The following is a 20,065-nucleotide window of genomic DNA, read 5'->3' as shown; positions in this document are numbered from 1 at the left end:
TAAAGGACAATACGTAACAAGTCCTCAATAAATGATACTTCATTCTCACTATACCTCCTGTTCACCATCAATGTTTTTCTTATTACGGATATACCAGTTTCGTGTTTAATAGACGTATATAAACTACGTACATCCATGGTGAACAGGAGGTATTTGTCACTAGGAAATACCAAATCCCTTGCTTTCTGTAAAAAGTTATTAATATCTTGTATGTAACTTGACATCCTAGTGACTTCAGGCTGCAAATCACTCTCTTCTTCACAGTGAATGTTAGTGAAGAGTCTGTGCCCTTCCTGGACACGCTAGTTCTCAAGAAAGGCCATCATCTTGAATTTGACCTGTATAGAAAGGAGACAGACAGGAATAGTATATTGCAATTCAATAGCTTCCACCCTAGGCCATTGGTTGATTCCCTCCCCAGGAGTCAACTATTAAGAGTGAACAGGATTGTTGATAATAAGGAGACACATGGGATAAGGTTTAATGAAATGTCCAAGAAGTTCACTGATAGAGGATATCCTAAGAAACTCCTTGAGCACACTATAGGTACTTTAGATAAAATCAAAGAAAGAACTCCCAAGGAAAATATACTGGTGTTTGTTAGTCAGTATAGCCCATTGAGTGATAAAATATCTAGGTTGATTCGTAAAAATTGGCATATACTCAAAGAGTGCAACTCTAACATAGCTCAGTTCCAAGAGCCTCCCATCATGGCTCATAAGAGAGTTAAAAGTTTAAGAGATCATTTGGTACATACTGATATAGGCCCCAGTAGACAAAATAGACAACAATTATTGAGTAGAAAGAACATGGGGACCTTTCCCTGTCTTGGCTGCATGAGTTGTCATGCAGTTATAAAAGGAGCATTCTTTCATCATCCCCACAGTGGTAAAACGTTTGCCATTAAGGGGTACTATACCTGTGAGACCACTTTCGTGGTATATTTAATAAAGTGTCCCTGTTCTTGCATCTATATAGGAGAGACCACCCGCAAGGTGAAAGACCGTATCAGTCAACATAGGTCTAATATTAGGTGCAAGAACAGAGATGCCCCTGTATCTAACCAATTTCTTGAAAAAGGCCATCACATCAGCCAGCTTAGGTGGCAAGTAATAGACCATATCCCTCCCAATAGAAGAGGCATGGACAGGGAACGTCTATTAAAACAAAGAGAGATGTGGTGGGTGCATAAATTAGATAGTATGTCTCCCAGGGGTCTCAATAGGGACTTTGATTTAAGTTGTTTTTTCTGAAGGATTTAGATATCTTCCATCTGGCATACAACTGGAATATCTGTTATATCTTGCTGTGTATTCTGGCTTCCTTTGTTTTTAACTTTTTCATACATTTTTCTATAAATCCAATTTTAATATTTTTTTGCTAATGAAGTTTCTATAGACTGTTTATAAAGTTGTCTATCCAATTTATTTAGGAAATTATAGTTATATAAAAAATCTTTATAGATTGTGATGAATTTTCTAGTATGTGTTTTTAAGATTAGCTTTTTAGAGTTAATTAGTATTGTCTACATTAGCTTATTTAACCTGTATAGAAATCATGTAAGTGTATGTATAACATTGGCCACTAGAGGGAGCCCTCTCCACATAGTGATCTGAGAGGGCGCCAAAAATTTAGGTATTTAAAGATGCAATAGGCCTGTTTGTAATTACCAAGCATGAATAAGGTGCTGTGACACCGAAACGTCGCTATCTGTGTACTAATAAAGTCTGTTTGAACAGTGCTGGAGACCCTGCTTATCATTATATATTTGTATAGGGCTTGGCAGCGCCCTAGGTCTACCATGCACAATTTTACTCCTGTGTGCTGTTCCCCTACTTGACTTTGTCTACACTAAATTACAAATATCCCTTAAAATGGCCTTTTGCTGGGCATTGCCCCAAAGTAATCAGCTCTTTTACCTGTAAAAAAATGTATAAATCCCCCCCCCCAACATTAAAACCACACCACCCACACAACCAACCCTACTCTAAAACCCACCCAATACCCACTTAAAAAACCTAACACTAACCCCTTGAAGATCACCTTACCGGGAGAAGTCTTCATCCAACCGGGCCGAAGTCCTCAACAAAGCCGGGAGAAGTCTTTATCCAAGCCGGGCGAAGTGGTCCTCCAGACGGGCAGAAGTCTTCATCCAGACGGCATCTTCTATCTTCATCCATCCTGCGCGGAGCGGGTCCATCTTCAAAACATCCAACGTGGAGCATCCTCTTCATCCGATAGCTAACACTGAATGAAGGTTCCTTTAAATGACCTCATCCAAGATGGCATCCCTTCAGTTCCGATTGGCTGATAGAATTCTATCAGCCAATCGGAATTAAGGTAGAAAAAATCCTATTGGCTGATGCAATCAGTCAATAGGATTGAGCTGGCATTCTATTGGCTGTTCCAATCAGCCAATAGAATGCCAGCTCAATCCTATTGGCTGATTGGACCAGCCAATAGGATTGAACGTCAATCCTATTGGCTGATTGCATCAGCCAATACGATTTTTTCTACCTTAATTCCGATTGGCTGATAGAATTCTATCAGCCAATCGGAATTGAAGGGACGCCATCTTGGATGACGTCATTTAAAGGAACCTTCATTCAGTGTTAGCCGTCGGATGAAGAGGATGCTTCACATCGGATGTCTTGAAGATGGACCTGCTCCGCGCCGGATGGATGAAGATAGAAGATGCCGTCTTGTATTTTTTATTACAGGTAAAAGAGCTGATTACTTTGGGGCAATGCCCCGCAAAAGGCCCTTTTAAGGGCTATTTGTAATTTAGTGTAGGTTAGTACTTTTTTTTATTTCGGGGGAGCTTTTTATTTTGATATCGGGATTAGATTAGGTCTAATTAGTTTAAAAATCTTGTAATTCGTTTATTATTTTCTGTAATTTAGTGTTTGTTTTTGTACTTTAGATAATTTAATTTAATTGTATTTAATTGTATTTAATTTAGGGAAATAATTTAATTATAGTGTAGTGTTAGCTGTTAGTGTAACTTAGGTTAGGTTTTATTTTACAGGTCAATTTGTCTTTATTTTAGCTAGGTAGTTTATTAAATAGTTAATAACTATTTAGTAACTATTCTACCTAGTTAAAATAAAAATAAAACCTAAGTTAGCTACAATGTAACTATTAGTTATATTGTAGCTAGCTTAGGGTTTATTTTACAGGTAAGTATTTAGTTTTAAATAGGAATCATTTAGTTAATGATAGTAATTTTATTTAGATTTATTTAAATTATATTTAAGTTAGGGGGGTTAGGGTTATACTTAGGTTTAGGGGTTAATACATTTAGAATAGTGGCAGCGACGTTGGGGGCGGCAGATTAGGGGTTAATAAATATAATGTAGGTGTCGGCGATGTTAGGGGCAGCAGATTAGGGGGTTAATAAGTATAATGTAGGTGGCGGCGATGTCGGGGGCGGCAGATTAGGGGTTAATAAGTGTAAGATCAGGGGTGTTTAGACTTGGGGTTCATGTTAGGGTGTTAGGTGTAAACATAACTTTTATTTCCCCATAGGAATCAATGGGGCTGCGTTAGTGAGTTTTACTCTGCTTTTTTGCAGGTGTAAGACTTTTTTTCAGCTGGCTCTCCCCGTTGATTCCTATGGGGAAATCGTGCACGAGCACGTTACACCAGCTCACCGCTGACTTAAGCAGCGCTGGTATTGGAGTGAGATGTGGAGCAAAATTTTGCTCAACGCTCACTTTTTGTCTGTTAACATCGGGTTTGTAAAAACCCGTAATACCTGCGCTGTCTGTGAGTGGTGAGCATAAACTGCTCGTTAGCACCTCATAGCCGCTAACGCAAAACTCGTAATCTAGGCGCAACATTTTTATTATTTAAAAAGATAGATAACCCTCCCCCTGTTCAAAGAATTACATTGTGTAATGATGATTCTTACTACTGTATTGGCGACAAAAATTCTTAATAAAGCTTGTTTGAAAAAAAAAAAAAAAAAAAAAAAAAGATAGATAGATAGATAGATAACGCCTTTACTAAACATTCCCCAGCTTTGCACAACCAACACTGTTATATTAATTTACTTTATAACATTTAAAACTCTACATTTCTGCCTGTTTCGAAGCCACTACAGACAGCCTCTTATCACATGCTTTTTTAATTTGCTTTTCACAACAGGAGACAGCTAGTTCATGTGGGCCATATAGATAACATTGTGCTCACGCCAGGGGTTTGTGAACAACACAGCACTAATTGGCTGAAAGTGAATAGATAATAAATAAAAAGTCATGTGATCAGGGGGATGTCCGAAGAGGCTTAGATACAAGGTAATCACTGAGGTAAAAAGTATATTAATATAACTGTGTTGGTTATGCAAAACTGGGGAATGGGTAATAAAAGGGATTATCTATCTTTTTAAACAATAACAATTCTGGAGTAGACTGTCCCTTTAAGCATTGTGTAGAAGTCAGGAGTCATGAAGCCAAGATTTAGCAAGTAAGCGATGGTGACTGTACTGACAATTAGTCAGGTAAGTTAAATACACTGGAATTTGGCAAAGTATAGACTGTAGGACCTTGTCTGGCTGGATGAATGAGCCATGGATGATTTGGACAGGAACCAAGCGCTGGTTACTAAAATACACAGAAACATGCACAGAACACAGGCAGGAAGCACCAACTGATTGTAGTACCACAGCTGGGCTGAACAGGACCAACATGGGGGTAATTTGAGTGCACAGAAGATTATTTATTTATTTTTTAACAGTGTCAGGTGCTCCCTGTTACATATGCTCTCCCCTGAGATTCTCCATAACATAGAACTTAATTACTTTCTATGGGAGGCAGCTCGCTGGTTGGTGGGACTTGAAGATTCAGCTCCTTTAAGAGAATTGAATAAAGGCTGCCCATGTGAGGGTTGATTTCACTCCATGCCGGAAAATTTTAGAGAGTTGGGCCCACAGTGAGAAATTAAAATTCTCTAGTCCAGGGGTCATCAATTGTGGACCTCCAGAGGTTTTGGAAATACATTTCCCATGATGCTCAGGCAGCATTTCAGTTGGCTGAGCATCATGGGAAACCCTCTGGTGGGCCATAATTGATAACCCCTGCTCTATTCAATTAGAGATTATTATTTGTACAATAGCAGGTAACTTTAACAGATTGTACAAATGTAGGATACCATCATCAAAATCAAGATTTTTTTTTTTTTTTTTTTTTAAGTGGGGCTACATACAAGCAAGGCAAGAAACCTTCACTAATTAAAACTGTGCAGAAAGGAAATTTTATTATTTTTTTACAATGCTGTATGTAGGTTTTTTCTTCTGAATGTGACATTTTCTAACCCTGTATATAGATGTCTTAGTATAAAACCTGTAGTATAGATTAGTGGATAACATTTTGGCCAATATGTTAGGCTTAAAGGAAGATAAAACAGTCTGTTGCAATAAAAAAGCATTAAGCAGTGGGTTATACTTAAAATAAATCATTAAAATATATTATTCATCATTTAATTTTAAAATGAGTTCATTATTTACCATTTCTTGTTTTAAAAGGGACAGTCAACACTAAAATTATTATTGTTTAAAAAGTTAGATAACGCCTTTAATAAAGGGATTGTCTATCTTTAAAAACAATAAAACATCTGGTGTAGACGGTCCCTTTAACTACATTTGTGCAGGGTCCATTACTTCCTGTCCCAGCCCCACAAGGGGGGGGTTCAGTCTTTACAAGAAGCCAAAGGAGGAGCTTCCCCTTTGTGCTCTAACTCAAGTCAGTTTCTTGCCCATGCTCAGTAGAGGACTTTTCTGCAAATATCATGTGACAATATAACTTAAGTTTTATTATGGTAGCTCCCTTATTTCACTAAGGCAGTGGCTACACTGAGAATTTCTACGTACTTGTGCCAAAGATCAAGTAAGTTGTTTGCGTTTTTTTAACACAATCTGTTTATTTTTATATGAAAAAATAAGGCAGCACTCTAGGGATTTAAAAAAAGGGTATAAAATCAATCCTTTATTTCATCAATTAAAAGATCACATTGACATCGTAGGACAGAGGAAAAAAATAATTTACGCGTTTTGTGCCGCTCGGCACTTAATCCTATAATTAAAAGCTGAGAGGCACAAAACGCGCAAGGAATTTTTTTTTCCTGTCCTCCGATGTCGATGTGATCTTTTAATTGATGAAATAAAGGATTTAAATAATTACCCTTTTTTGAAACCCCTAGAGTGCTGCCTTATTTTTTTCGTATGCAGTTTATTCACAGCTTGCTCAGCCGTTTGGCGTGCACCACGCTATAGTGCGATACACGCTGTGTTAGTTGTACCTCCCCCAGCACACCTATTTTGAAATGAAGACCATGTCTGAACCTGGAACAGCGTTGTTGGGTGACCTGTTTCTCTTTAAAGGGATAGTCAAGTCCAAAAAAAAACCTTTCATGATTCAAATAGGGCATGTAATTTTTAAACAACTTTCCAATTTACTTATATCACCAATTTTGCTTGTTCTCTTGGTATTCTTAGTTGAAAGCTAAACACTAGGAGGTTCATATGCTAATTTCTTAGACCTTGAAGGCCACCTCTAATCTAAATGCATTTTTTTCACCGCTTGAGGGCATTAGTTCATGTGTTTCATATAGATAACATTGAGCTCATGCACGTGAATTTACCATGGAGTCAGCTCTGATTGGCTAAAATGCAAGTCTGTCAAAAGAACTGAAAAAAGGGGGCAGTCTGCTAAGGCTTAGATACAAGGTAATTACAGAGGTAAAACGTGTATAATTATAACTGTGTTGGTTATGCAAAACTGGGGAATTGGTAATTAAGGAATTAAGGAATTATCTTTTAAAATAACAAACATTTTGGTGTTGACTGTCCCTTTAAGTTTAATTTCAATAAAGATTTTTTTTTACAAAAGGAGCGCTGTTTAATATCCCTTTAAGAAAAACAATAACCAAAGTTAATGTATACCTTAACCGGACATTCAGATTGAAGTAAATAAGTATCTTTTTGAATAAAACAATAAATAAATAAACCTCACCTGCTTTACTGCATCCAGTAACCTCTCCATGAGATGCTGCCTTTTCAAGTCATTGTTCTGCAGCCCTGAAATCAGCAAGCACATTAAGTTTATGTCAATAATCACTTACATTCTGTAAAGGGCATATAGAAAAATTAAAAAATGAAAACATGGGAAACCGTAGTGCAAAATTGTCATGTTCTAATTCATTATAGCTAATATTAATGCTACTGATTATGCCGATTGGCTCAGTGACTGCAACAGCAGTTCTCTGTAGCTACTCAGTTAAACACACAGACAATTGTGTGCTAACGGTTTACAAATCTCCAATTGGCGATCCAGCTACAAAAAAAAAATTTGTGCGAGTGCCGTATGGCTGTAGATCTGATTGGAGAACATTTCAAACCTTTAGCTCACCAATAAAATTGTTTTAAAGTGGTTGGCCTGAGAGCAGGGTGTTTGAATTTCAGCGCTTCATTAAAAAGTAAGTTACAGCGCATCTTCATTACACCGGATGAATTAAACTCCATCTAAAATATCACTAACATTCCGGATCTGTTTATACAAAGGGGAAAGCGCCATCACTTCCCCCTGTGCTTTCTGTTCTAGTTGGCAAAGCTGTCACAGTGATAAATGAATCAATGCCAATCAAAGTCTGGTATAATCCACACAAACCCTTAAATCAATTAACTCAGAGATGTATTTCATGTTAGTAAATATTTTTATAATTTCCTTCATCAGATGTTTCTAAACTATCTTATTAAACATTTGGTTACATCTAACGGGATAATAAATTATATTATATATCATCCTAGTCTTTCAAATTTATATGCAATGTCATAGGGCCAACTACTGGAACCAATAGCTGTGCTAGTCATCTGACAATGTTCTGTATGCAAGTACGGATATTGGTTTAGAGGTGGAAACGTCACCGCATTGAGAAAAGAGCGATGTGTCGTGGGAGGCTGGAGGCACTGAGTTTAGTGAGAATCTGCGGCACAGAAAGGGCGAGTTTAGCATCCTTTTTTTTTTTTTTTTACAAACTCATCAATGAAAGTCCAGTTTATTTTTAGTGTTGGTAAATCTTACCATTTTTTTTAAACGCTCGGATTTACCATCACTTTAAGATGGGATGAAAGCTCAGGAATCTACTAGTTAATACAGATCCAAAAAGGATATGACTTTCAACCAAAAAGGATGTACAGTATTAAATGGACATGAAATCCAAAATGTTTATTTCATTAGGCATACAATTTGGCTTCATTCCCTTGGTATCCTTTGTTGAAGGAGCAGCAATACACTACTAGGCGCTAGCTAAATACACCAGATGTGTGTTTTTATATAAGTGTATGTGTGTTCTTTTTGTAGTGAGTCACTAGCCGCAACAGCCGGCGACCTGGAGGAAAACTAAACGCTGAGTGATGTCGTCATAAACAGGAGACAAAAAATCTTGAAGTCACAGTACTGACAAGGTGCAAGCCGGAAAGTAAGCAGGAACCAATTCAACGGTAAACACAGGAAAGAAGCGGCTGCACAGCGGGTCATAAAAAATAAAAATTCAAAAGTTTATTTGAACATACCAAACATCAGGTATTACACCAAGGCAGACAAATGGAGAAAAATCGGCAGTGTGGTGCTTACTCATAGACTTAATTAGTGTACATTACAAACACCCTTATATAGGGCATCAAATGCCCTCAAGCTTGCCCATACTTCATAGAGGCATAGAGTATATATAAAAAATATCAACTCAATAAACATATAAACGTGTCTGAATCATGTAAACCATCTGCACAATTAAAATTAAACAATAAGTCACATATTCCAGTTCACTAAATAGATGTAATGACTATTCTATATATCAAATGAAATTTCACATATAATACAATATAAATATTATTATCCAAGCTTAAATTATTTGCTGCTTCAATGAAAAGGGACATAACAGATCTTAGATGATATGTTCTTAGCTATAAATTATAAACTATTGCCAAACGGTTTTCACAATGATCCTGTAATTGAAAAATTGGTGTAGTAGAAAGATAATTGCACTAGGGATCCTTGTTTTTAATTTAAAAATCCAATATAACTCCTTTTTATCCAAAATTTTGGATTTATTTCCTCCTCTGATTGGCATTTTTGCCACATCAATAGCCTTAATTGAGAATTTACCAATATTTGTGAAGTGTACTCCATTGAAATGCGGTGCGCTTGTGGAATCTTTATTATAATTCTTCACATCATTATAGTGTTCACGAGCCCTTGTGCTCATCTGCCTGGTAGTTTTTCCAACATACTGACAGTGGCAAATCAAGCATTCCAACAAGTACACCACAAATGTAGTTTTACAATTGGCATAGAACTCAATATTATAATGAGAGTTATCTATCGTGGATCTAAAATCTTTAGTCAGATCTATCAATCCACAGGTCAAGCATTCCCTAGCCCGGCCCCACATCTGTACTAAGCTAGGAGCTAGTTTAGTTGCTAGGGTCACAGGTTTCTTGGACACAAATTTACATTGGCCTAAGGTATCCTTTAATATTTCATCACTAGTCAACACATGCAAATTCCGCTTTAAAATCCTGACAATTTCAGGAAATTGATTGGTCTACTCAGTGGTGAATAAAATATCACCTTGTTTCACACCTTTAGTTGTATCGCTCTTTGTCTGTGTTTGCTCATGATTACTAATTTCCATTCTAGCCAACTCCAATTTTTGTCTATTATATCCCCTTGCTTCAAGTCTTTCACAAAGGTCCATAGATTGACGCAAATAAACTTGTGTATCCCTGGTATTTCTCCTTAGTCTGATGAATTGACCACTGGGTATGGCGCGAACAAGGTGTTGGGGATGACAAGAGGTGGCATGCAAAATAGTATTGCCTGCACTAGGCTTATAAGTTTCTGATATTATCCTTTGATTCCCCACATCTCCCTGTAGCGCCACATCCAGAAAGTCAACCCGTACAGTATTCCAAATTCCAACAAAATCCAGTTGCATCTCATTCTTTCTTACATATCTCAAAAAGTCCTCAAAACCCTCATCACCTAGCAACCCATTGAATATGAATATTAAATCATCGATAAATCTCGATGATAAATCATCGATAAATGTTATCAACAAAAGGGTTATTCTGATCAAAAATGTACTTGAGTTCCCAAAAACCCATATACAAGTTTGCAAAAGATGGGGCATATTTTGCCCCCATTGCGGTGCCGCAGCACTGCAAATAAAACTTATCAAAAATAAAACAAATTATGGATACCTTAGGCCAATGTAAATTTGTGTCCAAGAAACCTGTGACCCTAGCAACTAAACTAGCTCCTAGCTTAGTACAGAAAATTGGAAAGGACCACATCTGGTTGGCCACTAAGGGCAACTTCAGATGTGGGGCTAGGGGATGCTTGGCCTGTGGAATGATAGATCTGACTAAAGATTTTAGATCCACGATAGATAACTCTCATTATAATATTGAGTTCTATGCCAATTGTAAAACTACATTTGTGGTGTACTATATATATATATTTAAGGAAGGTGCACTGCTTGTCTATAGTTATGGTTTTGGATTTAACTGTGCCTCTGTGTATCTGGAGCCTTTGATTTCATCTTGAACTGTCTTCCCTACTACGGATGATTACAGGACTTCTGGGCTTCAGCTTTCACTTCTTTTATGTGCTATTATCATATCTCATTAGTTGAGGTTCATTAATGTGAGTGTAACTTATTGTGTGTCAGTTTATGTTCTATTAAAGCAGTTTTACATTATGTTTGCTTTTCTGGTTCCTTTTCTACGACACCTATACTGGAATTGGAAGTTACCACTCACTAAAGAGAGCACAAGGAGTCTGGGAAGGTTCTACTATCAGTATTCCAAGACACAGAAGTTTATATACTAGGAGACCCTCAGTTATCGTAATCCATCCATTCTACAGGAGGTGCCTTGCCCATCTATGAAAGTGCTACATTCTTACCTCATCTGATTGAGGTCTCTTGAAGTAAGTGTACATCCATTAGGGGATTATCGCATGAAGATTGTTTTCTCTACATCTGATGTGCACTGGATTACTTTATTTTAGACTCATTATTGGGCTTAGGCCTATCTCTTATTCACCTAATATCTCCCTCTGATATATTAGTTTTTTACTTATTTTATGGATTTGATTTTGTATATGTAATAATTTTTATTATATTTTATCTTATTTGCTGTTCTATATTTACATTGTTGTACATTGACTGTGTTCTCTAGCTTTTGGTTCTCTGCGCCACCCTACTCCTTTCTATTCTCATATATATATACATATACATATATATACACACACATACACATACATATATGTGTGTGTACACGCGTGTGTGTATATATATATGTGTGTGTATATATATATATATATATATATATACACACACATATGTGTGTGTATATACATGTGTGTGTATATTTGTATGTATATATATATATATATATATATATATATATATATATGTATTATACTTGTATATTTGGATATATGTGTGTATGTATATTTGTATATATGTGTGTATGTGTATATTTGTATATGTGTGCGTGTATATTTATATATATGTGTGTGTATATTTGTATATATGTGTGTATGTGTATAATATTTGTATATACAGTATGTGTGTGTGTGTGTGTGTATATATATATTTGTATATGTGTGTATGCGTATATTTGTATATGTGTGTGTATGTGTATAATATTTGTAAATGTGTGTGTGTGTGTGTGTGTGTATTTGTATATATGTGTGTATGTGTATATGTGTATAATATATTTGTATATATGTGTGTATGTGTATAATATATTTGTATATATGTGTATGTGTGTGTGTATACATTTGTATATATGTGTGTATGAGTATAATATATTTGTATATATGTGTGTGTGTATATTCGGATATGTGTCTATGTGTGTGTGTGTATATATTTGTATATGTGTGTATATATTTTTATATATGTGTGTATGTGTATAATATATTTGTGTCGCGATCGCTCAGCTGCTGATCGCTTTTTTCCCTGCCTCTGCCTCAGCGCGGTAACGCTTTCCTGGTTGCTTAGCAACCCTTTTCCTGTCGGCACTTCTGATTACGTCAGGAGGCCTTCTTATTCCGGCGTCTCCTCTCATCGGTGCCTGTTTGTTTTTCTCGTTGGCTTTGTGAGTACTATTCCTGTGTATTTCTGAACCTGTGCCTTATTATTCTGAACCCCTACCTGCCTGATTATACGTTGCTGGACTCTGCTTACCTGACTACTCTATTGGTTAACCCCTTCCTGCCTGATTACACGTTGCTGGACTTTGCTTGCCTCACTACTCTATTGGTTAACCCATACCTGCCTGATTATACGTTGCTGGACTCTGCTTACCCGACTACTCTATTCGTTAACCCCTTCCTGTCTGATTACACGTTGCTGGACTTTGCTTGCTTCACTACTCTATTGGTTAACCCATACCTGCCTGATTACACGTTGCTGGACATTGCTTACCTGACTACTCTATTGATTAACCCATACCTGCTTGATTATACGTTGCTGGACATTGCTTATCTGACTACTCTATTGGTTAATCCCTATCTGCCTGATTACACGTTGCTGAAAATCGCTTGCCTGATTACTCTATTGGTTAATCCTATCTACAAGAAGTTTCCTCTCCTGACCCTGTTGTGCCATCTTCCAGTCTATTACTGTGAGTATATTATACTACAGCTGTCGCAGGGTCAGGTCCTGGTATATACTCACTGTGCTAGGGTGTTATTAACCTCATTCTAGCATTTGGGTCTAACTCTGGACTTTACCTATCCTGACATTACAAACAGGCCATATAATGGACCCTGGTGAGTTATCCAGAGCTGTGGCTCTACAGGGACAGCTTCTTGGAACCCACTCTGCACACTTGCAATCCCTGGATTCTAAATTGGATCAAATAACTGCTCTTTTGCATAAGTTGTCTCCACCTTCTCAAGTCTCTGCAACACCTGTTGTTCCTGCGGCCAGCTCTAACCCTGCGTTTAATCCGCCACAACCTGCAGAACAATTTATTCCTAGAATTCCACTACCGGATAAATATGACGGCAATCCAGAAGACTGTCGAGGATTTCTTAATCAGTACCGCCTTCACTTCAAAAATAATCCTCAGATGTTAGTTTCTTCTTCCTCCAAGATCACCTTTTTAATTTCCCTTATGAAGGGTAAAGCCCTGGCTTGGGTTTCTCCACTGTTGGAAAAGGATGATCCTTTGCTCCAGGATATTGACACTTTTGTATCTATATTTTCTTCTGTGTTTGATAAACCTGGTAGATCAGCAGCGGCTGAAGCAGGACTTTTAGATTTAAGACAGGGATCTCTTTCTGTAGCACAATATGCTATAGAATTCCGGACTTTAGCTGCTGAAACTATGTGGAATCATGGAGCCCTGCGTGCAGCGCTTCGTAAAGGTCTTTGTGATCGTTTAAAAGATGAATTGGTTTATAGGGATCTTCCCGATTCTCTAGAAGATCTTATCAACTTATGTATCAAGCTTGATGCTCGTTACTCTGAGCGTCTCCATGAACGTGACCGTAACAGAAGATCCTTTATCAGATCTTCCTTTCGTCCTATGCCTCATACTCCAAAACTTCCTACTCCAAATACTTCTATCTCTGAGTCAAGTGAACCCATGGAGGTTAGTGCTATTAAATTATCCGAAGCTGAACGTCTCAGAAGGCGTAATCTGGGACTATGTCTTTACTGCGGTATTAAGGGGCATATGTTAAAGGATTGTCCAACTCGTCCAGTAAAAGCCAGGGCTTAACTCCAGGAAGAGGGACTGAGTTAAGCCAAAGTTCTTTTTCTTCCCTCAATCCCAAGCTGTTTGTTCCAGTTACTGTCCGCTATGGCAACACCAAATTTCAGGCTCAAGCACTCATCGACTCTGGAGCTGCAGGAATGTTTATGGATTCAGAGTTTGTCAATGCTTTTCGTATCCCTTTGCTTCCCAAGAGCCAAATAATTAAGGTCACTACTGTCAGTGGTCAACCTTTGGGTTCTGGTTTCATTCGTCATTCTACCATTCCACTTCTCATGTCTGTAGGAGTACTTCATTCCGAAACCATTTGCTTCGACATCATCTCTTCCCCTCAGTTTCCTCTCATTCTGTGACTTCCTTGGCTTCAACTACATGATCCAGTTTTTTCCTGGTCTAAAGGAGAGCTTGTTGCTTGGGGATCTTCTTGTTTCACACAGTGTCTACGGAATGCTCCCAAAACTTCTAGTACTGTTGTAGCAGTATTAGACATTCCAGACTCTTTGCCTGAACAATATCATTCTTTTTGTGATGTCTTTTCTAAAAAAGATGCTGAAGTATTACCTCCTCACCGGACCTTTGATTGTCCCATTGACTTATTACCAGGAGCACCTCTACCTAAGGATAAAACTTACCCACTTTCTCGGCAAGAAAATGTCTCACTTGAGGAATATATCAAGGATAATCTGGCCCGAGGTTTTATCCGTCCTTCTTCTCCAGTAGGGGCAGGTTTTTTCTTTGTGGAAAAGAAAGATGGAGGTCTTCGTCCTTGCATAGATTATCGAGCTCTTAATCAAATTACAATCAATAATTGTTACCCACTCCCTCTTATTCCCGAATTATTTGATCGTCTCCAGGGTGCTTCCATCTTTACCAAATTGGATCTTCGTGGGGCATATAATTTGGTCAGAATTCGTAAAGGGGACGAGTGGAAAACTGCTTTCAACACTAGGTTTGGACACTACGAATATTTAGTTATGCCTTTTGGGTTATGCAATGCCCCTGCAGTTTTTCAACATTTTGTTAATGAAATATTCAGAGACTATCTTAATCAATTCGTTATTATCTATCTTGATGATATTCTGATTTATTCCCGGACTGTACAGGATCACATACATCATGTTACATTAGTACTCCAGAGATTACGTGAAAATTTTCTCTTTGCCAAGCTTGAAAAGTGTTCTTTTCATCAAGAATCTATTCCTTTCCTGGGTTACATAATTTCTCCGTCTGGATTCAAGATGGATTCTGACAAACTGTCGGCTATTCTAGATTGGCCTAGACCTACTTCCTTAAAATCTCTTCAAAGGTTCCTGGGGTTTGCCAATTACTATCGTAAGTTCATAAAGGACTTTGCTTTCATCTCGGCACCCCTTACTGCTCTTACTAAAAAGGGTCAGGATTGCAAGCATTGGTCTGATCAAGCCTTACAGGCATTTGAATCTCTAAAGTCTGCATTTACTTCGGCTCCCATTCTTTGCCATCCTGTTCCGACTCTCCAATTCATTCTTGAAGTGGATGCTTCTCTGATTGCTGCTGGGGCAGTACTTTCTCAGCGAAATCCTGTTTCCAGCAAGATCCTTCCCGTGGGATTTTTCTCCAAGAAGTTCAATACTTCCGAACTGAATTATGACGTTGGTAACAAAGAACTGCTAGCTATTAAAATGGCTTTGGAAGAATGGAGACATCTGCTGGAAGGCACTGTTCAACCATTTCTTATACTCACAGACCATAAAAATCTTCTGTATCTTCATACTGCCAAACGCCTCAACTCACGTCAAGCCAGATGGGCTCTGTTCTTCTCCAGATTTAATTTTGTCCTCTCTTATATTCCTGGCTCTAAGAATACGAAAGCAGACGCTTTATCTAGACAATTTCTGGCTTCTGATTCTACATTTCTGGATTCTGAACCCATTCTCCGTCCTGCTAAAGTTCTGGCTCAGTTATCTACGTTTCCTTTACAAGCATTACAGTCTGCTCAAGCTTCTGTTCCTTCATCTTATAACATACCTCCTGGGATCTTGTTTGTACCTAATGAATTCCGCCTAAAACTTCTTCGTTGGGCTCATGATAATGTTCTGTCTGGACATCCTGGAGTGCATAATACTTTGTGGAGACTCAAACAACATGTCTGGTGGCCTTCCATGGGCAAAGATGTCAAGGATTATGTTGTAGCTTGTCATTCCTGTACCTCTAATAAACAGTCTTCATCTTTACCTTTTGGTCTCTTACAACCTCTGCCTGTTCCATATTATCCCTGGTCTCATGTTTCCATGGACTTTATTACAGATCTTCCTAATTCTGCCGGAAACAAGACCATATGGGTTGTGGTAGATAGGTTCTCCAAAGCAGCTCATTTTGTTCCATTAACTGGATTACCATTGGCCCAGAAACTCGCTGAATTGTTTGTTCTCCATGTCACCAGATTACATGGTTTTCCTTTGGACATCGTTTCTGATCGAGGAGTTCAATTTGTCTCAAGATTTTGGAAATCTCTATGCAAACAGTTTGGAGTTACCATATCACCATATCTCTTTCTACTGCTCATCATCCTCAGTCCAATGGTCAAACTGAGCGGGTAAATCAATCTCTTGAGTCCTACCTCAGGCACTATGTTAATCATCAGCACTCCAATTGGTCTCAACTTCTTCCTTTAGCAGAACTTGCTTACAATTCCCGCTTCAACTCTTCTTTACAGACTTCTCCTTTCAAGGCAGCCTATGGATTCGCACCTAGAACTTTTCCTATGTCCTCGGGAAGTTCTGGAGTTCCTGGAGCAGATCGTACAGTGAGAAGTCTTTGTAAACACTGGAAGAAGATTCGGGAAATTCTTCTTCTCTCTACTCGAAAGTATAAACGATTTGCGGATCGCAGACGCCGGAAGGCGCCCTCTTTTCGGACTGGAGACAAGGTTTGGATTTCCACCAGATTCATCCGACTCAAACAACCCTGTGCTAAATTGGGCCCCAAATTCATCGGGCCATTCAGGATTGTCTCCAAGGTATGTTCTACTGCCTACAGGGTGGCTTTACCAGACAACTTGAGGATTCACCCTGTCTTTCATGTATCTCTTCTTAAACCAGCAGTCTCTAACCAATTTTCCACCAAATGTAGAGTTCCCTCTCCGTTCCTTGTGGATGGTACTTCAGAATTCGAGATCAGTCAAATTCTTGATTCCAGATTACGGGGTAACCGTCTCTACTATTTGGTCCATTGGAAGGGATATCCCATCACTGAACGTTCTTGGGAACCTGCTTCTCATGTCCGTGCCTCTGCTTTGATCAAACGGTTCCACGCCCAGAATCCTTCTAAGCCTGTTCGTGTTCCCCGGAGGGGTCCTTGAGGGGGGGGCACTGTCGCGATCGCTCAGCTGCTGATCGCTTTTTTCCCTGCCTCTGCCTCAGCGCGGTAACGCTTTCCTGGTTGCTTAGCAACCCTGTTCCTGTCGGCACTTCTGATGACGTCAGGAGGCCTTCTTATTCCGGCGTCTCCTCTCATCGGTGCCTGTTTGTTTTTCTTGTTGGCTTTGTGGGTACAATTCCTGTGTAGTTCTGAACCTGTGCCTTATTATTCTGAACCCTGAACCCCTACCTGCCTGATTATACGTTGCTGGACTCTGCTTACCTGACTACTCTATTGGTTAACCCCTTCCTGCCTGATTACACGTTGCTGGACATTGCTTATCTGACTACTCTATTGGTTAACCCCTTCCTGCCTGATTACACGTTGCTGGACTTTGCTTGCCTCACTACTCTATTGGTTAACCCATACCTGCCTGATTACACGTTGCTGGACATTGCTTACCTGACTACTCTATTGATTAACCCATACCTGCTTGATTATACGTTGCTGGACATTGCTTATCTGACTACTCTATTGGTTAATCCCTATCTGCCTGATTACACGTTGCTGAACATCGCTTGCCTGATTACTCTATTGGTTAATCCTATCTACAAGAAGTTTCCTCTCCTGACCCTGTTGTGCCATCTTCCAGTCTATTACTGTGAGTATATTATACTACAGCTGTCGCAGGGTCAGGTCCTGGTATATACTCACTGTGCTAGGGTGTTATTAACCTCATTCTAGCATTTGGGTCTAACTCTGGACTTTACCTATCCTGACAATTTGTATATGTGTGTGTATATTTGTATATATATGTGTGTGTGTGTATATTTGTATATATGTGTGTGTGTGTGTGTGTATATATGTATATATGTGTGTGTATATGTATATATGTGTATGTGTATAATATATTTGTATATATGTGTGTATGTGTATAATATATTTGTATATATGTGTGTGTATATTTGTATATGTGTGTATGTATATTTGGATATGTGTGTATGTGTGTGTGTGTATATTTGTATATGTGTATATGTGTGTGTGTGTATATGTGTGTGTGTATATTTGTATATGTGTGTGTATGTGTATAATATATTTGTATATATGTGTGTGTATATTTGTATATATGTGTGTGTGTAAATTCGGATATGTGTGTGTGTGTATATTTGTATATGTGTATGTGTGTATATTTGTATATATGTGTGTATGTGTATAATATATTTGTATATATGTGTGTGTGTAAATTCGGATATGTGTGTATGTGTGTGTGTGTATATATGTGTGTATGTGTATAATATATTTGTATATATGTGTGTATATTTGGATATGTGTATATGTGTGTGTATATTTGTATATATGTGTGTATGTGTATAATATATTTGTATATATGTGTGTGTGTAAATTCGGATATGTGTGTGTGTGTATATTTGTATATATATGTGTATGTGTGTGTATATTTGTATATATGTGTGTATGTGTATAATATATTTGTATATATATGTGTATGTGTGTGTATATTTGTATATATGTGTGTATGTGTATAATATATTTGTATATATATGTGTATGTGTGTGTATATTTGTATATATGTGTGTATGTGTATAATATATTTGTATATATATGTGTATGTGTGTGTATATTTGTATATATGTGTGTATGTGTATAATATATTTGTATATATGTGTGTATGTTTCTAAACTCCAGCCAGTGATGTGGTACAAAGTATCAATAAACAACAAGCATTTATATTCACAGGCACTTGGATAAGCATAGTTATGGATTTATGTTCCTGTAGTGTCATATGTGATTGCTACTGTTATACCTTTAATGAGCGCAAGGAGTAAAATAGAAGAACATTGTGTAATTCACTCTTTAAAACCTGTAATTTATCCAGTAGAGGGTTTTGAGATAGCGCCATGCTCTGTGCTTACACACCCATCCGCAAGTCATAATGTAAAAATGTACCATTTAGATAAAGTACTTTAAAGCCAATGTCTATTCAAGGACACCATAAAAACAAATATAGCATCTAGATTCTTTATAAATAATACATGGAGAATGAAGCACTAGTTTTAGGCTGGCAATTCTGATGTAAAAAACAATAAAAAAAGGAAATCGTTAAAGACTCCGCTTTTTCTTATAAATAATAAATATCAAGTTAATTGTATAGCAGAACAAAAAGGGCCCATACAGTGCGTATTATGGTTATGTTAGATAATTTACTAAAAGTATAATTATAGTGTATAAAAAGATTAACCCCTTCACTGCTAAACTATTTTGCACCACAGTGCTAGAGTTATTTTTTTATCCTTTGGTACATTTATCTCAGTATTTTTTTCTGTGAGGTACCTACACGAATTACACCTGGGTTTTTTTTTTTGCAGTACAAGAGTTTTTTTTAGAAAATAACTTTAGTTTGCAGAAATAGCACAATATGAGGAAATGCAAGAAAATGTACATGCGTGTGTCATTTTCTATGGCGTACATTAATAGCAGCAATGGTGTCATTATATTCTAAATATTTCAATATTTCAAACACATATTTTCTGGTCCTACAATAAAGGGGCAGTAAATTTAACAGAGCATGCAATTTTGGAAAACTTTACAATGTACTTTAAAAATTGAATTAACCTTGTACTCATAGGGGCCGATTTATCAAGTGTCTGGTCGACATATTCCGCTGTAGCGATCATGTCCGCCAGACATCAATAAGTGCTGACAGCATACGCTGTCGGCATTTATCATTGCACAAGCAGTTCTGGTGAACGAATGGAAGACAGCCTTTAACACAAGATTTGGTCACTACGAGTACCTAGTAATGCCTTTTGGATTGTGCAATGCACCAGCAGTTTTCCAGCACCTTGTTAATGAGATATTCAGAGATTTTTTTAAACCAATTTGTTATCATCTATCTGGATGACATTCTGATCTATTCCA

The 20,065-nt window shown here is 37.7% G+C and overlaps 1 protein-coding gene across 1 annotated transcript in view; it reads right to left on the bottom strand.

The window, feature by feature from the left end:
- SNX29 (sorting nexin 29) overlaps nucleotides 1-20,065 on the bottom strand; it is a 1,109,599-nt gene that overhangs the window by 1,074,311 nt on the left and 15,223 nt on the right. Inside the window, exon 2 of the mRNA XM_053694493.1 lies at nucleotides 7,011-7,075. Coding sequence (XP_053550468.1) covers nucleotides 7,011-7,075 — 65 coding nt within the window. The remainder of the gene's footprint in view (nucleotides 1-7,010; nucleotides 7,076-20,065) is intronic.

Source organism: Bombina bombina, chromosome 11, assembly GCF_027579735.1.
Source record: "Bombina bombina isolate aBomBom1 chromosome 11, aBomBom1.pri, whole genome shotgun sequence".
NCBI classification, from domain to species: Eukaryota; Metazoa; Chordata; class Amphibia; order Anura; family Bombinatoridae; genus Bombina; species Bombina bombina.
Note: the sequence above shows the minus strand (reverse complement) of the source record. Positions and strands in the feature narration are given on the sequence as shown.